Source organism: Rhinolophus hipposideros (assembly GCF_964194185.1).
Source record: "Rhinolophus hipposideros genome assembly, chromosome: 6".
Classification (NCBI taxonomy): Eukaryota; Metazoa; Chordata; class Mammalia; order Chiroptera; family Rhinolophidae; genus Rhinolophus; species Rhinolophus hipposideros.
The window spans coordinates 56481822-56502061 of NC_138052.1; the positions used below are offsets into that span (position 1 = coordinate 56481822).

Here is a 20240-nt window from a genome sequence, read left to right on the forward strand (position 1 = left end):
CCATCTCTGCAATACGCAGAGGGAGCTTACATTGCACTTTTGAGCAGCCGGTTAGTAATATACTGTGGATAGAGCCTTTCTTTCAAATCCCAGGGCAGTGGGTCCTTCAAGGCTAGCATTGCATTTTCAATTAGTTGCTGAGTGAATGTTTGGCATGTGTATTCGTGAAGAGGCACACAGTTAGCTTATTGTTCCTTTCTGTATTGTGTTGAGAAGGTCCTCAGGACTGGTGGGGGGATAGCCAAGCCAGGCATCACTGTGGATGAGGAAGAGGGAGTTACTCAGACCCCGGCACCTTCACTTGCTCGCTCTGGAATTACAGCTATTTATTACAAAGCGCTCTGCGTGGCTGGGTGGAGTGTTCCTGAGGAAACACATCCCAGACACCACTGAGCCCTTCGCATCTCTGACTAATTCTTATCATTATCATGGAGCCCAACAGTCCCAAAAAGATACAATTTGCTGTGCCTTTATTCCAGAGTCAGATTGCACCCGAAGCAGCAGAGCAGGTAAGTGGAATTGGGTGGGGACCAGTAATAGGGAGATTCATTCTTGCTGTTAAATGAAAGATTTTCTACCGCTTGCATTTGCCTGACTTTGTGGCTTTCCAGGATATGTGAATGAGAAATAAGTTGGTTTCCATATGCACTTGTATTTAAGTTGCACTGGGGAAACTATTGTTAAAATGCAGTACTTCATGTAATACAAAATTAGCAGCTATAGAGAAAATGTGGTTATATTAGCAATTCAGATTTGGATCCAAAAATCTGTTTGCTTTTGCTTAGTAACATAACAGTTTCAACATCTAAAGAAACCTTAAAAATTTTCAAAATTAGCAACCTTTTATTCCATTATTTATAAAATGAAAAGATTCATTTAACAATGAAAGCATTAAATCTTGGAATAATTTCAGATTTTAGATTTAATATCTTTAATTGTTTTCACTGTGTATCCAAAGAGGTAATTGTAAGTATATGTAATATCTGATAGGTAGGATTTGTAGATATATGTATAATTTTGAAAACATTTTATTCAGATATTAAAAATTATATTTTAACATCTCCTGGATTCCCTTTCCATGTCTAATATGTCTATACATCTGTATTTCTCTCTTTATCTCTGTCTCTCTGGTATAATTGGTTTACATCTGTATCACCTTTCATATGCAGATTTACTTAGATTCTTCATGCAATGGAACCACTTAAAAGATCATTAATGGTACAATTACAGCAGAGGAAAGGCAAAAACAAAGAAATTTATGGGGTCATCAACCTAATTCATTAATTTCTTAAAGCCTAAATCATCCTTGAATTCTTTTCCTAATATTATACACAGTCTTAAAAATAATTATTAAATCTGAGACTTGTAACTTTCTAGGATGTTTTGATAACCTGAAGCAGATTCCCCCGACTCAGGTCAGATAAATATAGCCTTGAACATGTGTCTATGTTGAATGGGGTATTGCTTCTATCGTGGACATGATATCATTGGTAAATTTTACCTACTATCCTACTGACATATACTTTAGGAATTTATTTATATATTTAAGGAATGAAGGACACATTCGAGATTCTAATCATAATGTGCTCCTTGAACTCTTAAATTAAGAAAGAAACACACACACAACAAACCTATTAGTTGTAAAAAAATTACACACTTTCAGAAGATCCATATACATCCTTTATTTGTTGATTTGTTTGAAATATTATAGTCAAAATAAGAAAAGCTTATAATATTAATTTAAATTAAGAACACATGCTGTTAAATTTAACCTGCTAGAAATTTGAGTTTTCTAAGCTTTCCTTATTTTGAAATAAGACACTTTCTCATCTTGAAAGCATCATTGATATTATGAGGCTTCAAGAGAGCCATTAAAATGAGCAAGTCATTTCTGTACCTTCTGTGTTTTAATGTGCATTAATTTTCAGTGGCATCATTTGATGATATACGACTTTTTTTTTTCCTCGTGGAAATGTAGTTTTTTGGTTAAAAAAAAAGTGATATCTGACAGTTCTGCTATCTAGCTTTCTAGTACTCAAAATAAAATTAGTGAGCACATACTGTGTACCCTGAGATATTTACTTTTGTATGTTGGGAAAAGGTGAGGGTGGGACAGCTTTACAAGTTGTAGTGTAACCTGGAGCAGTGTATGACTATCATTGACCTTAGCTGGGCCTTTGTTTTTCACAGATCAGGAAAAGAAGACCTACACCAGCATCACTTGTGATTCTCAATGAACATAACCCTCCAGGTAAAGAAGCATGATGTGTTTCACACTGATAGAATTGTTTGAAGAACATCAAAGAGCAAATGTCATTGCAAAAAAATTTCAATTCAGGAATTCAGTTAGCAATCATCTAACAAGCTAGTCTATAAAATAGATCATGCACAAAACCAGAAATAAATATTATAGGAACTGTCTCAGCCAATAGCCTGCTTTGTCTCTAGAATGACACATCGGTGATGATATGCCATGAAATGTTTGGTTCGCATTCGCTGGCATGTGCTCGGATGTTTGTATAGAATCTGGTTCAGTGCTTATTAATGAGGCTGGTGGAAAGTTGTTTAATTGGGTTTCAAAGTTCAAATTACATCCCTAGCTTATATTTTTACAGATTAGGTTTTTTTTTATTTATGAAAGGTTGTTGTGGGGTGGGCATTGAGCCAGCATTGGCTACAGCTTTGTTGCTGATGTCATCTCTGAATAATGCAATTGACAAGTAACCAGATCAATTTTCATCACTGTCCATTTGAGAGCCATTCTGAAGGGTTACATCCATTTGTTGAGGTTTTATTTTCCATTTCCCGTAAAAAGTAAAGCTGTGCTATTATTCTTGATAAAGGACTATGATCTGGAATACAAAAACATTATTTACTTATTGAATGGGTGATTTTCATCTCACATTTTAAGTGCTGTTTCTAGAAATACAAGTAAGACAGCAGAGGTCATGGTATTAATTTGTAACCAGGTAGGATTTGGTGTTGGATTTTTGCATGTATAAGCAATAAGGGTGAAGAAAAGGAGTCTGAATAATTGAAACATTATAAGTCTAAATATATGTTGTAGTAAATGATCCATTTTAAGAATTCCAGGGAAAAATAGTCTGACTTTTTCAGATTCCTTTCTAATTAGAGAAACATATATACAAAAAGAAAGTAAAATTCTAAAAGAATATTCATCAGTGAACCTAAATACAGGAAGATGTTCAGCTGATGGAAAACAAATAAGCACATTTATTCTTGCTGAAAACAAAGAATTATAATATGATTATGTGTCTTTAAAGTGCTACGGCATTTAAAAATAATTTTCAAATATATTATCTCACTTAATCAATGTTAACTTATATTGGGATGATAAAAGGTGCAAATGCTTTGCACTTGAAGTTTACAGATAAATAAAAGTAAGTAAACATAATAATGAAATCTCAGAATGGAGATAATTTTCCAGTAATTTTTTATCAATGCCTTTTCTCATAGTGACAGATTTTTCTACGATGTCCTAGAATTTACCTCCTTATTGACATAACCTTGGAAAGGTTGTCCAACTTGATTTCTAGGTGTCCTTCTGTCTGCTAAAGAGCAGCTTTCAGACTTCTTCAGGCATTGTTACTCTTTGAATATAGTGACGCCATATAAGTGACGTTTATGGCTCTCATTTGAGCTCACCAAATAGTAACTACTGTTTCTTGAATGCCAAATATGTGTCATTTACAGTTGAGGAAAGTATCAGACAGGTGAAGTGATTTCTGAGGAAGTTATTCCACTAGAAGTGACAGGTTACACCAAAACAGATGATTCTGATTCTAAAGCCCACACATTTCCTTTGGCCCTGAAAGTTCTATAAAGGTGACTAGGCATTCAGGTCTTATCGACAAGCAAACCCAAACTTTAAAAAAGTCCTTTGTCTAGACCACTTCGTTTAGCAGATATGGGTTTATATTAAAATATCCCTGTGAACCAAATTTAGATTTTCTTTAGAAGCCTTTTTCTTACCAGACTTCCTAATTACTATGTGGCATTGGCCTATTTCCCCCATTGACTCCATTCTTTTCTCAGTTTATAAGCACCATAGCCAGACGATTCAGTTCCTCTCTATACGTCCCTTGTGCCTTTTGAGCTGCTGCCCCAGCACTAGAGTTCAGAGTGAACGAGTCTGTCCGTGAGTCTGTGGTTGGGGACTTTAAGACGAACACCTGGGAATCCTGTTTCATTCAGCCACTATCTCTGCTGTTTTTCTTTTCTTTTCTTTTCTTTTCTTTTTCTAAAGTGAATACATTTTTATTTAAGGAATTCCTCATGTTGTGTGTGATTCCTTCCACTGCCTTAGTTCCTGAGTTTGAGTCTTAATCCCTTTTGAGTACAATTTTTGCTCAATTCCCAGTTGTCATGTCAGTAAATCCACAATTCTTTTAGTTGGGCTTCTTTGATCTTCACTCGAATATGGATATACTTCAAAAATTCCCCACCTATAATCATTGGGATCCAATTTCTTCCAGCAATTTACTTTAGGGCCACAGTTGGGGTCAGAGTATATGGATCTGCCTGGTTCTTAATTTCAGAGACTCTCTTACATGATTAAGTTCAAATCATATTCTCTCCTACAGAGAAAATACCAAATAAAAGATTGACAAGTATGTGATTAAAAACTAAAACCTACAGACCTATATTCAGTTTTCACAGCCAAAAGTTGTGGAGACTTCTCTTCCTGACACTGAAACCATAGGCTGGAAAGCCTGGTGTGGGGCTGGGACCCCACAGTACTCCAGAGGGACTTCAGCAGCCAAGATATACCTCCTGATTTTTAACTGCCACACGTGGGTGTGGGCCTAGCCCATTCTGCATCTCCACTTCTACCAGTCTCCACATAGCTTCTTCTTTATATCCTTAAATATAGGACTTCTGTTCAGCTAGACTTTAGGCGATTCTCAATGATGGTTGTTCTGTAGTTTAGTTGTAATTTTGATGTGGTTGTGAGAGGAGGCAGGCACAGCATTTATCTACTCTACCCTCTTGACCAGGACACAACAATTCTTTATGTTCCAAATATTATCTGAACACTCTATCAAACAAAACAAAATAAATAACAGGAATAACAATAAACCTCGTTAAGTGTTAAATGTCCTTTTTTAAGCACTTGTTCCTTCTAGTTCTCAAAAGCAGTGTGTTCTTTGACAAATGAAAATTGATTGCAGCTTTAAATCCTGGCAAACTAAATAAATCTCTTTAATTTATTGAAATTGCCCAGGAAACAAGTGAGTGCTCTTGGAATCTCCTATCATTAACACTGCTTAAAATCCCTGAAAATCTTTCTTTATTATCAATTAATGAAGCAAAGAAAATTAAATTTTCCATATAGAGACATAATTAACAAACCCTTTCAATTCGTATGATTAGATCGGTGTATTGCAATCATTGATAAATGATTAGAAATAGCTTACTTGCTTTTAACCTTTTCAAGAGTTTGCAGAAAATCAATTATAAAAAAAATATTTGAAAGAATAATTTAATGTTTAATTTAGCAATGCATATGCATTCTGTCTGTTCTTGATAGAGGATAAATAAAACAGAAAGATATTTCAATATGTAAATCCAGATTGTTTGTTTACCAGTTCATCTATGCTATTATAAATACATTGATGATGTAGGCACCTGATTGGTAGGGCTCTAGGGGCAACAAAATGTCCCATCAGTCCCTTTCTAAACAGTAGCCTAGAATTCTTATTAGTAGAAGCACATATATACATATAAGGAGACATATATACATATAACCTATTAAGGATATATGACTATCTAGCATAGATTAATCAGTTTAATGCAAAGTATTGGGAAACAGGACTAAAAACTTCAAATTGAAGGACTCATGCCTGAAAGAAATTAAGAGTAAAGGGTTTGTCTCCATGATGAAGCAGGCAGAAACTATGTTTGCATCTAGGAATGACTGTAAATATCAGAAGGTACTAAACAGATAGTGGAAACTTGATATGTGGGGGTAGAGAAGTACCAAAGAAAACTTTCATTATTTTCAAATGTTTTCTGGGGCTACTAATGTGAGTGACCTCTTAGCAAACTGCTTATCTTTCTGTATTTTCAGTTCATCTTCTGATTAAGGGCCTATTTATGATAAGCTCTCTGAGGCTATACAGTAGATCCTTACTGTCTATTCTTGTACTGTGTTCTGTTGGCTTTTACTCTTGGATAATCTGTAGTTAACTAGTTTGGTTCCTAAATTTTTAAGTAGAGGGATGACTGCACATAAATCCTCTCCATTTAGAAGTAAATGGCAATGCTACTTCCTACAATTTATTTCATTACATTTAGAGATTTACTTAAATACTACTTGTCTTTATGTAGACTTATGAGAAGACTATATATTTCCTAACCAGTATTAGAAATCTAGAACTGGAAAAGTACTTCAGAAAATATCTACTCTAAACGCATATCTTCATGAAAGATACATAAATCAACCCAAATCCCAGAAACTCACTCCATTTGTATATCTCAGAGAAGAATTCATAGTTACCCGTAGTTTTCAATACAGATCCAGTAATTTTAGATGTCAGAAAATACAGTGTCTTATATCAAGCTTGAGTAATGTTCCATTTTATTCTGAAGTAACTCTTTATTTACTTTCTTAAGTATAAGTTTATTTATTCACCTTTTTAAATATATAAAAGAATTCTTTATTATTTTATTTTCTGGATTGAATAGTTCTAGTCCCCTATAAGGCTTTAATGAACTACATTCAAATTCTCCTTGCCTGTCGGCCTTTGAAGCCCAGAGCTCTACACAATCTTCCAGTAAAAAGCCAGCCTGGACCAGGTTTTTCTGAATATTAAAGTTTGTGGCATCCATTCTTTTCCACTTACTGTTACACAGAGGCTATATGGTTACAATTAAACTTAATGGACCTGATGCCTATTAAACATGAGTGAACCATAAGAGGCCTGAAGCTTAGTGAAGATTTAGGTAAATACCCAGAGTTTTGGCATCATTTAAAACCTTGTACATATAAAAATTGGGACCAGAAATATAATGTAAAATGGTTTGGGGGCGATATTTATGGAACTTTCTATCACAGCCAAATTTTAGGGAGATTGACTTTCTCTTTGACACTTTTAACTCCAAGTATTCTTAGAAATGACGAATATAAACAAAAGCATTTTCTCACATGGGTCAGGATCCTAAAAATTAGTTAATATGAAATGTATGAATTAAATATCACACTTTCTCCCTTCAACCTTGATAGTAAGACTGTTTAGTAGTGGGATTTCCAATTGATCGAGCTATTCATCTCCACAAACTGAAAAATAAGCCACATTCTGGATGTAGCATATGATTTTCTAAAGGAGGATTGCATTTTTGGACTTTGACACTAAGTTAACTAATGAGATTTTGAAGCCTCTGGATTTATAATTCTGAGACATTGGATAATAGCTAGAGAATATTGCTGGACCTACACTGACTTGTTCAAAACAGAGGGGCTCCAAGAGCTTCTGATGATGGAGGTTTTGCACGATCATCAGAGTTAAACTGGAAATTTCTTTCCAGTGTCAATGCATTTATATGCACACAATCTCTTTTCATGGAGACATTTTATGTTACAAAATGAATGAATTGTGGTCAAAAAGCAATGGGCACCTAGAGTGCAAGCTCCAGAAATTACACTGAGGATTTTCCTGGGACTCTGAAGGATCAGTAAGACATTATCAGCCCAGACCCTGTTACTGCCAGGGGCCTCCAATCAAATATATTTAAGTAAAAGCCGTCCTGGACCTACAGTCCACACAGTTTTGTTTCATTTTACGTTTTCTCATATCTGGGAATGTGGTTGTAATTCATTCCAATCCACAATCTTTGTTGATTGTTTAGCATTTATATTGCCTTCTCAGTATTAATGACAGTACAAAACAAAAAAGGTCCAATATTTGAAGACCATTCAAGAGTTAACCAATATTGATTTCTAAGAAATTGTCAGAAAAAAACAATTATTTCCTCAGCATTTATTTCTATGATATTAAATGCCAAACCATGCTGAATGATTTAAAGACAAATGATGCATGTAGTTTTGAGAGATTCGTGTTCTGTACCATTGATTGACTTATTTTTTAAATAAATACTCATTCTGTGCAGCCAAATAGCTCAATAATTAATTAAGAGCTAAAGATGTTGTTCTAGTTCTTAGTAATGTAAAATTTGCTATACTATAACTGTTCAAAGAAAGTAGTGTAATCTTCAAATTAAATGAAAGAAAATGAAAGGGCAAATTGTAAAACTATGAAATAGTTCTACTTTATTTCAACAAGATGGCTACTTCTTCTCACTTTGAATAATAGCCAATTCTGCTTGCCCTTTATGTTGATTTTAATTAGAAATAACTTAGTGAAATATGAAAGAATAGTTGTAATATTGTAATAGTTGTAAATTCTCTTCATTTTTCTTGATTTTTGTTTCCCTACTTGTGGTGGAGATAACATGAAAATAACTCTAAGGAACTTTTGCATGATATAGAGAGGCAGAGTTTGTAATAGGTAAAACACTGAGTTGGGATCAAGACCAGGGTTTGAATTTCAATTTTGCCAGTGGTAAGACACTGGGTGTGTACTTAACCTCTATGAACTTGGCTTTCTCCTTTCTTAAATAGAATATTGAGGTGTAAGACAATGCATAGACAGCATAATGCCAGAACCAAGTAGATACTGAAGACATGCAATCCCCTGCATCACTATACCCATGCCGAGAAAAGCCGAGTTCTCCTAAAACCTGCATTTCTTATCAGAAAATGGCCCAGCTCTTTTCCAACCCTAACTGGACAGTATCAGTATCCCCAAGAGATGGGAGTTCTTGATAAGAGAAAAGATGTACCATACCTCCTAATTCATCAGGATAAGAATATACAATTAAGGAATTGTTATGTATCTTATACTGTGGTATTTGTTCAACTGAACATGTCTTGTTTACCAATATAATTTTCATGAAATCTGAGTCCTTAGAATTTTAAAAATAAATATGCTACTGATGTCTATTCGAACATGTTACTAATGAAAATACTATTACTAGCATTAGAGGTGTTTGTGGCAAATTTGTATTTGACCAAAAATGAAGTTCATATTCTAATATTATGTGCAAAGAAAGAAGGTTGAATATTGAGCATAAAAATCCTTTAGAGATATCTATAAAATATTCATTTTGATTGCTCACATTTGATTTCACTTCATTTGTTCTCACTTCCTTCCATACATCATCCCTGAGCTATATTCTGGCCAAGCTTTCTCTCTTAGTTTCCTTCTTTTGTTTCTTTGCCAGCTCTTAAGACTTAGTCTAGACTGGCTCATTTGTGTAAATCTGTCTCCATGTTTTCCACCTATTTCTCTTATTTAAATTGCAGCATGAGATTCATATCAATTTCAGAAATTTTCCTTGACTAATCTGATCCATTGTCTGTCTTTATTATTCCAATACTATCCTCCCACCTCCAACTCTTGAAGCTATTTATTGGTTTATACATTCAATTCAAGTCACTAAGTATTTATTGAGTTCTTATTCTAAATCTTCTAGGAACATATACATCTAGGTAATGAATAATACATCTGGATGAACTAGGATACAATTATAATAATAGAAATCCCAATTGCTTAGACCATAAGATTAATTCTGGCCAAGCCATAGAGGGACTTATTTATCATGCTTACTAGTCTATAAAACTTTTGTATGACTTATTTTGATCTTTTGGCTTTATGATTTTAAGGATTGGGGTGAGGGCTAACATTTTACTATTCATTCCAAACTAATAGAGTAGATATATCTACTCAAAGTAGTAGAGTGAATATCTAGTAGAGTAAATATTAGATGCCATGGGTTATTACATTTACATGAATAAAAAATAGGTCTTTAAATGAAATGGCAATCATCAAATTTTGGGGGATACCTAAGCAGACTAAGGCACAGTGTTAGCTCCTCTAGGGGTTAAAATAGGTAAGCTACCATTTCTACCCTCGTGAAAAAACATATCTGAGACATATCTGTAACACATGTATATTGATAGTAAAACCAACAGCGTGTGGCAAAAATACAAAATATATTTCAATTCTGTACAGAAATGTCTATTACAGGATACTTTGTGGGGATTAGATCATAATGTTGTAAAGCACAGTACAAAGACTAAATGCATTATAGTGACAACTATTATTTTGGAGAAGCAGGCATGTAGTACCTATAAGTAGAGGCACTGGAATCACTCAGGCCTAGATAGGGATCTCAGATTTTCTAGTCATGACTTTGACCAAGTAGTGATCTGACACTGTTCCTGCAATTCTAGACACAATTTCATAGCAGAATTTACCAGGAGCTTAAACTAAATTGTCTCTGGAGCCCAGTCAGGCGACATATATGAATGCCTGGGTTCTGTGTAGACATTGTAATGGGGACTGTGGCTACTTGTAGGATGCAAGCTCCATTCTAAGCTTGCTAAGCTCCATTTTTAGTTAAAAAACAGACATAACTACAAAGAATGAAAGAAAAAAAAAACACTGTGAAGGGTGGTAAGTAGTAAGATGTTAGAGATGCTGGAAAACATCTCCCTAAATCAGTTTCTATACTACCTGGAAATCTACCTTTAAAGTTATTGTCATTACTGTTACTATATTCTTTCTTCTATAACGCATGTACTCTGACATGTCTTCAGACATGGTAACACACTGTCTCTGAAAATTTAGAAAATTAATTTACCTGGAGCTCAGAAGTAACCTTAAAAGCCTAAGATGGAGGGAGAGAAATATCCTGGATCAAATGTCCCAGCTGTAAAGATTAGGGACCAAAGCATTCATTTCCTCCCTCCTGGTCTGTTTGCTGTCATTGCCTTCTCCATGCTATGTCCCCTTTAGGTCTTCCCTAATATTTCAGGGGCACCCAGCACATGTCAGGAAATGTTACATCTATGAGTATTCTCTGTACTATGGTTAGAAGATGATCTTTGAATTTAATTCAGTGACTTTGTATTAAAGTAATTAGATATGGAGACAATTATAGTGCTTAACAAAGTTGTTTGTGAAATAAGTTGCCAAAATCTGCATCGTTAAAAGGAGACATATTGGCTGTTTGGTTAGAATACAATTACAGTTCGACCTTGGCAATAATGTTGAGAAAAAAATACTGTACGAACTAAAAAGCTAGGGAATTTGTAATCTTTTTTTCTTTTTCTTTTTTCATTCTCTGGGAGCAATTTTCCATTATTATGGGAAATAATTTTCAGAATCACTCTCTTTACTATAAATACATATTGATTTTGACCTGCTTGTAAAAATAGAACTGAATGCACAAAATAGAAGAACAAAAACAACAGTTATATTAGAATAATTTGCCTCCATCATGCAACATTATTTTATGCTTTTTCTCCTTTCCGATGAAGAACAAACTACTAGAAAACATATACACATATGTACACGCACAAATATGTACAAATACGTATATAATTCCAATACCCAACTATGTGTAAAAATATCACAGGTTATTTACCAATGCAATAAAATCCACTTCCACTAAGTGATTCAACTTACAAAAAGACCAGGGCCTACCAAGTTATCTAGAAAAGCTTTGTGGATTCAGGTTATAAATGGAATAAAGCTAATAATACTTATTTAAATTTCTAACCCTTTGAATTTAAAACCAATATGTCAAAAAGTAATTACATTGTTTGAAAACCATAAGTAAAAACATCAAAATTACTGGCATAGATTCAAATGGTGAGATTTAGTAATTTTTTTTTAAATCAGAAGAGTATTTTTAAAAAATAAGTTACATTTATTAAATATTAATTGCTTTAAGACTATCTTCTCATTTGGGTGTGTTTTCTATGCCCATCTTTATAATTCATGAATACAAGAAGTATTATAATTAGATGTAGAAAGGGGGCTCCTCCTTTACCACCTGAAAGTCAATGTCTAACTGAAATGTGTCACCAATTTGAACTCAACATTTTAACTTTTGACCTCAGCATTCCTGTTATTGGTATCGCCACTCTTCTAATTGCTGAACCACACAACCTTGGAATCTTCTCTGTCTGACTCCTCTCTCTCTCTCTCTCTCTCTCTCTCTCTCTCCTTCCCTGTTTTCATCCCTCCCAGTAAATCTATCAGTGGCTTTTCGGCTGAATCTATTATACAGGTTGAATCTATACCTCTTTATTTTTATTGCCTCTGGTCAGTCTACGATACTTATTGCTTTATTCCAAAATCATACAATGACTTTTAAACCGCTTTTCCATGACTTTAACCCTGGGAGTTGGTTTTGTGAAGAGCTAAGAGCCCTAACCTTAGAATCAGTGAACGTGGCATGAGGAAATCCAATCACGGCGTGACTGTCAATGTCTTAGTTTTAGTTTTAGCTTCCAATTCCAGGAAGCACAGATCATGGTAACTCCAACATTGATGGACCTGCGGGAATCAAACAAGATGGTGTACGCTGGCAACACCACTGATAGTATTTGTTCTTTCCCCACTCTGGTTTATGTGAGAGGCTTTGGCAGAACTAATTATACGATGCGTGATTGACCAGGGCAGATTTACTTTTCATAATTGATTTGTTATGACCTCTAATTTGTATCCTATAATTTACCTGTACTAGCTTTCAATTAGTTATGATAAGGCACATGAGACCTTCTCCTGAAGAGCTCATAGATTTCGTCATAATCTGCACATGATTCCTATTTCTTGCTTTAAGTCAGTCATTTCCTCCATAGTCTATGGAACCTTTATTACACAAATTGTTGATAATTATACTTTAGCTGAGATTTAATTAAAGGAAAGCAATGAACAGAGCAAAGAAAAATAATTGTGTTAGATTATGGTTAACATTACTGCTTTATAATTTCTTTTCTATTTCCTCATTTATTTTTGGCTGAGGGATCTAAAGCTGAATACAGGAACCTTGTTCATTTGCCATAGGTACCTTCCTATTGAAAATAAATTTTCCATAGGCACAGGAATTTTGGATCAAGTAGGACAGACTCAGGCTGGATTTGTTTTCCAAAGCACTCCAAACATTATCCACTCCCCCTTCATGGATCCTAAATACTGACCACTTGCCTTAATGATTAAAAGATTTTTAAGAAATAATGCCAGAGGCCCACTTACCGTAACATTTCAGTGAAAAAAAATACCATGAATGATTGAGCTAAAATGGCTCATCTCAAATTCTACCACAGGTCATTTTACTTGGTGAATAGCCCAGAATTCCTGCTTTATTCAGCCAATGAAGGGCACCTTTTGCTTAACATCTTGGAGGTGGTCAAAGATATTAGCATACCCTAGTTCTATGGTTCTCAGCCATCACTGGAATCAAGACCAACACCAGCTGTACTGTTTATATAGACAATTACAGTATCAGGTGCATGCTCAAAATACATTTTGATGTACATTTAAGGCCTAAAGTTACAAATAAAACAATTTTAAAAGCCATGTAAACTCAAAGACAAATTTAAAGGATTAATAGTAATACATCTTACCTTTGTTAGTTTTGTAGCTTGCAAATCTATTTCACCTATGATATATATCCTCAACAACACTGTGAGATAAATGTTATTACCTCTGTTTTACAGAAGGAGGGAGATAGGTGAGCTGCTCATGGTCAAAGAAGCTAGTAAGTTAGTATGTCTGAAGCTTAAACATAGGTTGTCTATCCAAGGTCAATGCACTTCCTACTACATTAATAACATTTTTCACTACAAATAAGCAACATCATACTCTTACTATTTTAGTCTGTCTTCTTTGTGAAAATAATTATAAGCGAGTCCCTCATAATAGCTTGCTTAAGTGAGGTTCTGTTTGACAAGATACCAGAATGCACTTCTTTCCAGTCTAATGTGACTTTGTTTTGGAGTGGCAATTCTATTCCTTTTTGTTTTCTTTGATAATTTATTCGACAAGAGGACTTTAGAGTTTTTAATACTAGAGTTTTTGCTATATAGACAAAAATTCAGATAGCCAAACAGAAAAATAAATCTCATGCATTCTTTCATTTTCAGAGTTAGACAGTGTTATTTATTCTTGTCTCCATTTGCCTACCTATATTTCTACACTTATTAAAACAATCATTGTCTTGGCTTATAACATTAGTTTGAAGGCTAACAGTTTACATTTGGATTCTAGTCAACCTAGAAAATGACTGATTTGTATATATACTGGGATGTCATTTTCTCTTCCCATCTGCTGTAGTTCTTATCCTCCTAGACTCAGATCAAATTCCCCTTTCTCCATTAAACCTTCATCAACCACTCCAGCTGGAAGGCTTTAACTGCAGTAGTAGTAAAAAGTCACTGGATCCATTAACTCATTTGCTCTGTTTGTCGATGACTTTCTGTCACCAAGTAATGCCCTGAAGGAATGGATTATAGAATTATTAAATTTTGATGAGAGTTGGAAGAAGAAATATTGGGTCACAAGTCTTTTTTGTTGTATCAGTCTTTAGTTAAGTCCTGTGTGTAGCAGGGCTGTAGAATAGGGCTCTGAGGATCTGGGAGAGTGACTAGGAGAAACCCTTACTGTAGGAGGAAAATAGAGACCACTTAAAATCAACATGATTATTTCACAAGGTTTATCCTTGTCCTCACATCTCACAAGTACCTACAAATGATAACCCACTGAATCTTCACGAGTTCTTACTTTAAGTATTTATGAGAGTAATTTAAAGTCTTTTGCAGCACAACATGCAGGATGAGAAAAGTTCTTGGGGTCATCCTAGCAGGGATAAATTTTAGAAGTGAGGACTTGAGCTGGTTGTTTCATTGTTTTAGTATAGACATGCTCTGAATTAAGCACCGCAGACAGCTAGTGACTGTGGATACATAGACAATTTTGCATAACGATGATTTTGGGACTTCTTATGTTCCACAGGATGATGTAAAGCCTGAGCACGTTTGTCTAATGCCCAGTTTTATTCTTTTGCTGTCTTTAAATTATTTGAATCTGATTTTGAAATGTCAATAAATTGGTGATGATGGAAAACAATATAATCGGCTTGGCTGCTTTCTTACAAGAATGTAGGAGTTCAACAGTTTAGTTCAATATCATCCTATAGCAGCAGCATCTACCCCACCAATGACGATATACTTTCTTTCTCTGGTGACAAGCATATGCGCCCAGATAAATAGGGGCGGGGTTTTCTTTTCATTTCCTTTGAATTGGAAAATAAACATTTTACTCAGTAATTTTCTCAAACTATTTCCTTTTCTTAGCCATAAGCTATTAGGTAATACTAGTAACCTGTAGTCAATACTGAAAATCGAATAGGTCTTTTCTTATCTAAGCATTTAAAATTACAAACTTTACACAAAAATCTATTTGATTTGGTTTTCATGTAAGATTTCTACATAAGTGGAACTTAATAACTGTAGGGAAAAAATTTTTAGAGTGGACCTTGTACCTTATCTTTCCTTGCCCTCACTTTGTACACAAGGAAACCATAGAAACAACTTACTTTGACCCCACTGAATTATTTGCAAGCATATCTACATATAGCTTCACATTACAACATTCAGCTGCTTTATTATTTTCTGACTGAGTTAAGATTGTGTTCTATGTTTTCTGTTATCTGGGTACTTATTAACATGTTTATTATTATGGACATACTGCTGGTATATTACATAAAAACGAGCTCATTGCAGGCATCAGCTCCATTTCTTTATTTCTAACTTAGCTTGACATTCTTCTTGGCAACTTTTCCAGACATACCACAATCCACTTTCTATTGAGATTTTTCCCCCCTTTAATATTAAATTTTCAGGCAGGAGCTAGAATTTGGAATTGACCTCATTGTCGTTAGAGCTGTAGGCCTACATTTCACTTCAGTGAAAAATCTGAAAGGCATTAGCATCAAACTGCTTATAAGAAAATAGCTTTCTTAGATATGAAATAAACTTGAAACTTTGACATGAAATAAATTGAGGAGAAATGGAATATGACTTCTTACTCCAAATCTTACACTCTAAGGAATTATATACAAACTGAACAAGACAAAACAAAAAATAAAAACAATTTAAAACATCATTTGTACTTAAGTCATCAGATTTATGATTTTATTAATAATATTATTATGTAATAATGAGTAAGGTTCCTCGTTTTTAAGGTAGAATACTGGGTTTTGACTTTTATTAATAATTTTGGTTGAATGTTTAGATGAAGAAAATAAAGAAAATGACTAAAACAAAAAACACCAAAATGATATTTCAAAGAACTGAAAATATAAATATTATTGGCTTTTAACATTGTTGATTAATATGAGTATGCTTCATGATCTTGACTGATTTACATGCTTTTAACACTCCAATCAAACTACAAATACAGTAATATTTATATTCATTGCCACCAAACATTTTGTAGCACAAATCATATGTGAAAAAATGTGTTTATAAGATCATCACAAGCACTGGTACATTTTAATTGTCTCCTCCTCCTCTTTCTCCTTCTCCTCCCTCTCCTCCTCTTTCTTTTTCTTTAACCAGTTGTAGAACACTTCCATGCAGAACCATGGTAAAAAAAAAAAAAAAAAAAAAAAAAAAAAAACACCAAACAACAACAACAACAAAAAATCCAAAACTTCCCTCAACCATCCCATTAGGAGAGGATGAGATCTGTATTTTTCTCCCATAGCCAAGTATATAGCAAAGAGATTCCATTGGTGAGGAGCGGTGGTGGTTAATAAAATCATGACAATGCGTCAGCATTATAAAGAACACATAATAGTATATTGTGTCAGTATACTATTATATAGTATATTGATAGTCAATAGTATATTGTGATAAAGCCATCTGTAATTGTACTCATATTGGAGCTCTACTGTATATATTCTTGCCTGATCTTTTCCAAATAGTACTCTTGTATTTCACTACCTATGCTCATTTTCTTCTTCTTATGGAATAACAATTAGATTCCTTAACCTGATAGCCAAGATCCTTGACAATAGAAATCAAGTCAAATTCTCCAACTCTACTTTATTCTCAGGCCTGAACCTGTACCTCTGGCCAGACTGGCTACTTGTCCTCTAGTCATTTCCACCTTAAATCTTCAACTACAAAGATTTCTACTTATGAATGCCTTCATCACTAGTCTATTTTACTAAATACTTAACATATTTTAAGATGCTCAGATCTATCACATTTCATTCATTTCTGATGTGGACATTTATCAGAAATATGTCTTCTAGAAGCTCAGAGCTGGAAAAATACTACTAGGTCGAGTGCAGTAAGACAGTGGCTTAAATACAAAAATACTACTAGGTAGAGTGCAGTAAGATAGTGGCTTAAATACGTAAGTTTCCCACATTTCACTACAGTTGGACATTAATTCAGTCCAGTAGCACCTCCAAGCTAATAAACTTAAGAGTCAATCTTTATGACTTACTGAACTACTACTTATATATTTATTTATTTATTTATTTATTTATTGCTGAAATTGAACCTTACCATTTGAACTTGGCACAAGCATAATTAACCATTGAAAAAAGGAATGCTCAATAGCCACCCTACTTTTCCACTAAAATCATTCTTTTTCATTAATTTTGTTTGAAAAGGATTATTTTTGACAAATAAAGGATGCATGCAGTAAAATTGGTAAAAGTCATGATATTGATTCTATTTTGGTCTCAACTCTATGCAACATTACTTTCTCCAGGAATCCCAGCTGATGAATAGTCAGATTCCACTCGACCATTTCCATGATGAGGAGTTTAGCTCATTTTGAAGTATCCTGGTTATAATTGGGCAGCTCTAATTGTTAGAAAGTTCTGCCTTGTGCCTAGTTGAAATATCCTTCTTGAAACTTTCAACTGCTTGTCTTGATATATCCATCGAAAAGGCATCAGAATAAGTGAATTACTTCTTCCAACAGAGAACCCTTCATGTATTTATGGACAGATATCTCTTTTGCCCTCAGTTCTCTCTGGTCTAAAATTTTCAGTTACATTTAGCTTTACAATTATGATACAGTTTTCAGAAATCTCAGTCTGCTTCCTAGTGATACTTGTATTTTCAGAATAGAACCCAAATTTCATTCATTGAACAGTTATTGAACATTTACTCTAGACTAGGTATTGTGCGAACTGCAAAGATTCACAAAGAAAGGTGATGGGCGTTGTGCTGGCAGAAATATAGGATACTTAAAGAGCATATAGTTGGGGCACAGAATCCAGTCAGTAAAGGCTTAAGGGAGGGAGAAGGTTTGTACTGAAACCTAAAGGAAAAGACAGGGAAGATTATCCAAAGGAAAAAAACAAACAAAAAACAAAATAAAAAACAAGGGAAAAGTCTTAGAAATAGGGCAAGGTATTGCAGATTGAAGGAACTGAAAGGAGTTCAGTATGATGCAACATGGAATAGCATCAGGTGGGGGTGGAGATTAGGCAGGCACCAAGTTGGGGGCATTGTAAACATTTGAAAGGAGTTATGATTAGGAACCACCAAATGGTTTCAAGCAGGAAGGCTCACATGCTCAGATTTTATTCTAAAAAGGCCTCTGTGGTCACAGATAAAGAATGAATAGGAGGAAGAAAAGTCTGAGTGCATGGAGAATCAGTGGATTTAATTAATGGATGGCAGAAGGGGAAATGGTGATAAAAAAGAAGTTCGAGTTAAGGCTATAGATACTAGGGTCTTTTCTAAGAAGGCAGAGCACGTTTGGAGAGAAGTAGGGAAAGGTGACGAGGTCAGAATGGAACACATTACTAGATACAGTGGATAAAATATCTCTCATTCTAATTCCACATGAAATATTTAAAACATTCCTGGGAGTAATGCCTCGATAATGGAGCTACTGGTATTAAAAACCAATTTACTGGAGCCTTTTAAGAGTAAGCACAATGTGCTTATAAAAAGGAAATGTTTACCTAGTAATTATTACCTTAATGATATTAGTAATGTATCTACGATAGGCTCAGTATAACTATTTAAAAGACCATTATTGCTCTTAATCATTAAAGAACGCCAATGAAATACATACATCATTAGCCAACCTATTAAGATTATCTACTTACATCTATTTCTCTGCTAAATCACTAACATGTTACCAGACAGATGTACCATATGCATAGGCCCCAAGGAATAGCTAATCCTGAATTGTATGACCTCACTTCAACACATCCATTTAAATTCAAAGTGCAATTGGAGCAATATTTTTATTCTTCTTTGATGAGTTTTATATCCTTCTCATTTTCATTGTTTAGCAAAGTGAGCATGTGTGCCTGAACAAATTGTCTAATACCGATCTTGGAAATACTGAAGATTTGTAAATTCAGAAGCAGAACATTGTTTTAATCTGTAACTAAGGGCACATATAAACACCCATATTTTCTATTATTTATGTGATTCATACCACTATTTTCAGGTCTCAAATAAATGCCTGACTACACTATCTACTTTGTCATTCTCTTGTTCTCAGTCCCTTCAACCTCAATCTTAGAAAAATTATGTTTCTAGAAGTATGGTATAATTAAAAGGTATAACTTTTGGAAACAGAAAGACCTAGGTCTGAATCCCAACTCTACCACTTACCAGTTCTGTGACTTTAAGCCACTCAACCATCTTGGAGTTTCAGTTTGCTCACATATGAAATATAATCAATAATGTCTATCTCACAAAATTGTTTTGAAGATGAAAATAGTGAATGAAAATGTTTGGCATTACAGTGTTATAGTATTAGAGCCAATAACAGTAATCGCAAAACATTAAACTTTTGGAAATTGTTGAAGCAAATAGTTGTGCTGTTTCCTTTCCTCAACTGAAAATCCTGCCAATTGTACTTGCTGGTTTTGTTTGATGGTAGTTTTATGAATTGTGGGATGAATTGTCCCCAGAGATCACTGGTTGAAACTAAGGAACTGGCGACTTAAAAATCTTTGAAAGGAATTTGAACTAATATCTTTTATTATTGCTTAGTGTTTTACTAAACAAAATGAAAACAATGATATTTGGAAGTCAGAGTTTGGTTATAAAAGATCAAAGACATTTACTTTGATCTTCACTGAAAACTCTTATAAATATATTGTCTTTTAATTTCTTAGTCAGAAAATAAGGATTAGATAAGGGAGACTAAAAGTGGATTTCGAGTTAATCAGACCTGCACAAACGCTTTAGAACATAGATGGAACAAGAAGAAGACTTAGAAAAAAGTGATACTTTAACCAGTTTGTGCAAATCTGCCAGTGACACCTATTAGTTCTCAGGACTAAAAAATAAATGTTATTGTTGAATGTGGTGA

At 34.2% G+C, this 20240-nt stretch overlaps 1 protein-coding gene across 2 annotated transcripts in view; it reads left to right on the plus strand.

The window, feature by feature from the left end:
- Window positions 1–252: 252 nt before the first annotated feature.
- Window positions 253–20240, plus strand: part of PPP1R1C (protein phosphatase 1 regulatory inhibitor subunit 1C) — a 119306-nt gene continuing 99318 nt past the window's right edge. For both annotated transcript variants that reach the window (XM_081052532.1, XM_081052531.1), the window contains exons 1-2: window positions 253–509; window positions 2191–2251. In XM_081052532.1, the coding sequence (XP_080908658.1) occupies window positions 429–509; window positions 2191–2251 (142 nt within the window). In that variant the 5' untranslated portion in view covers window positions 253–428. The remainder of the gene's footprint in view (window positions 510–2190; window positions 2252–20240) is intronic.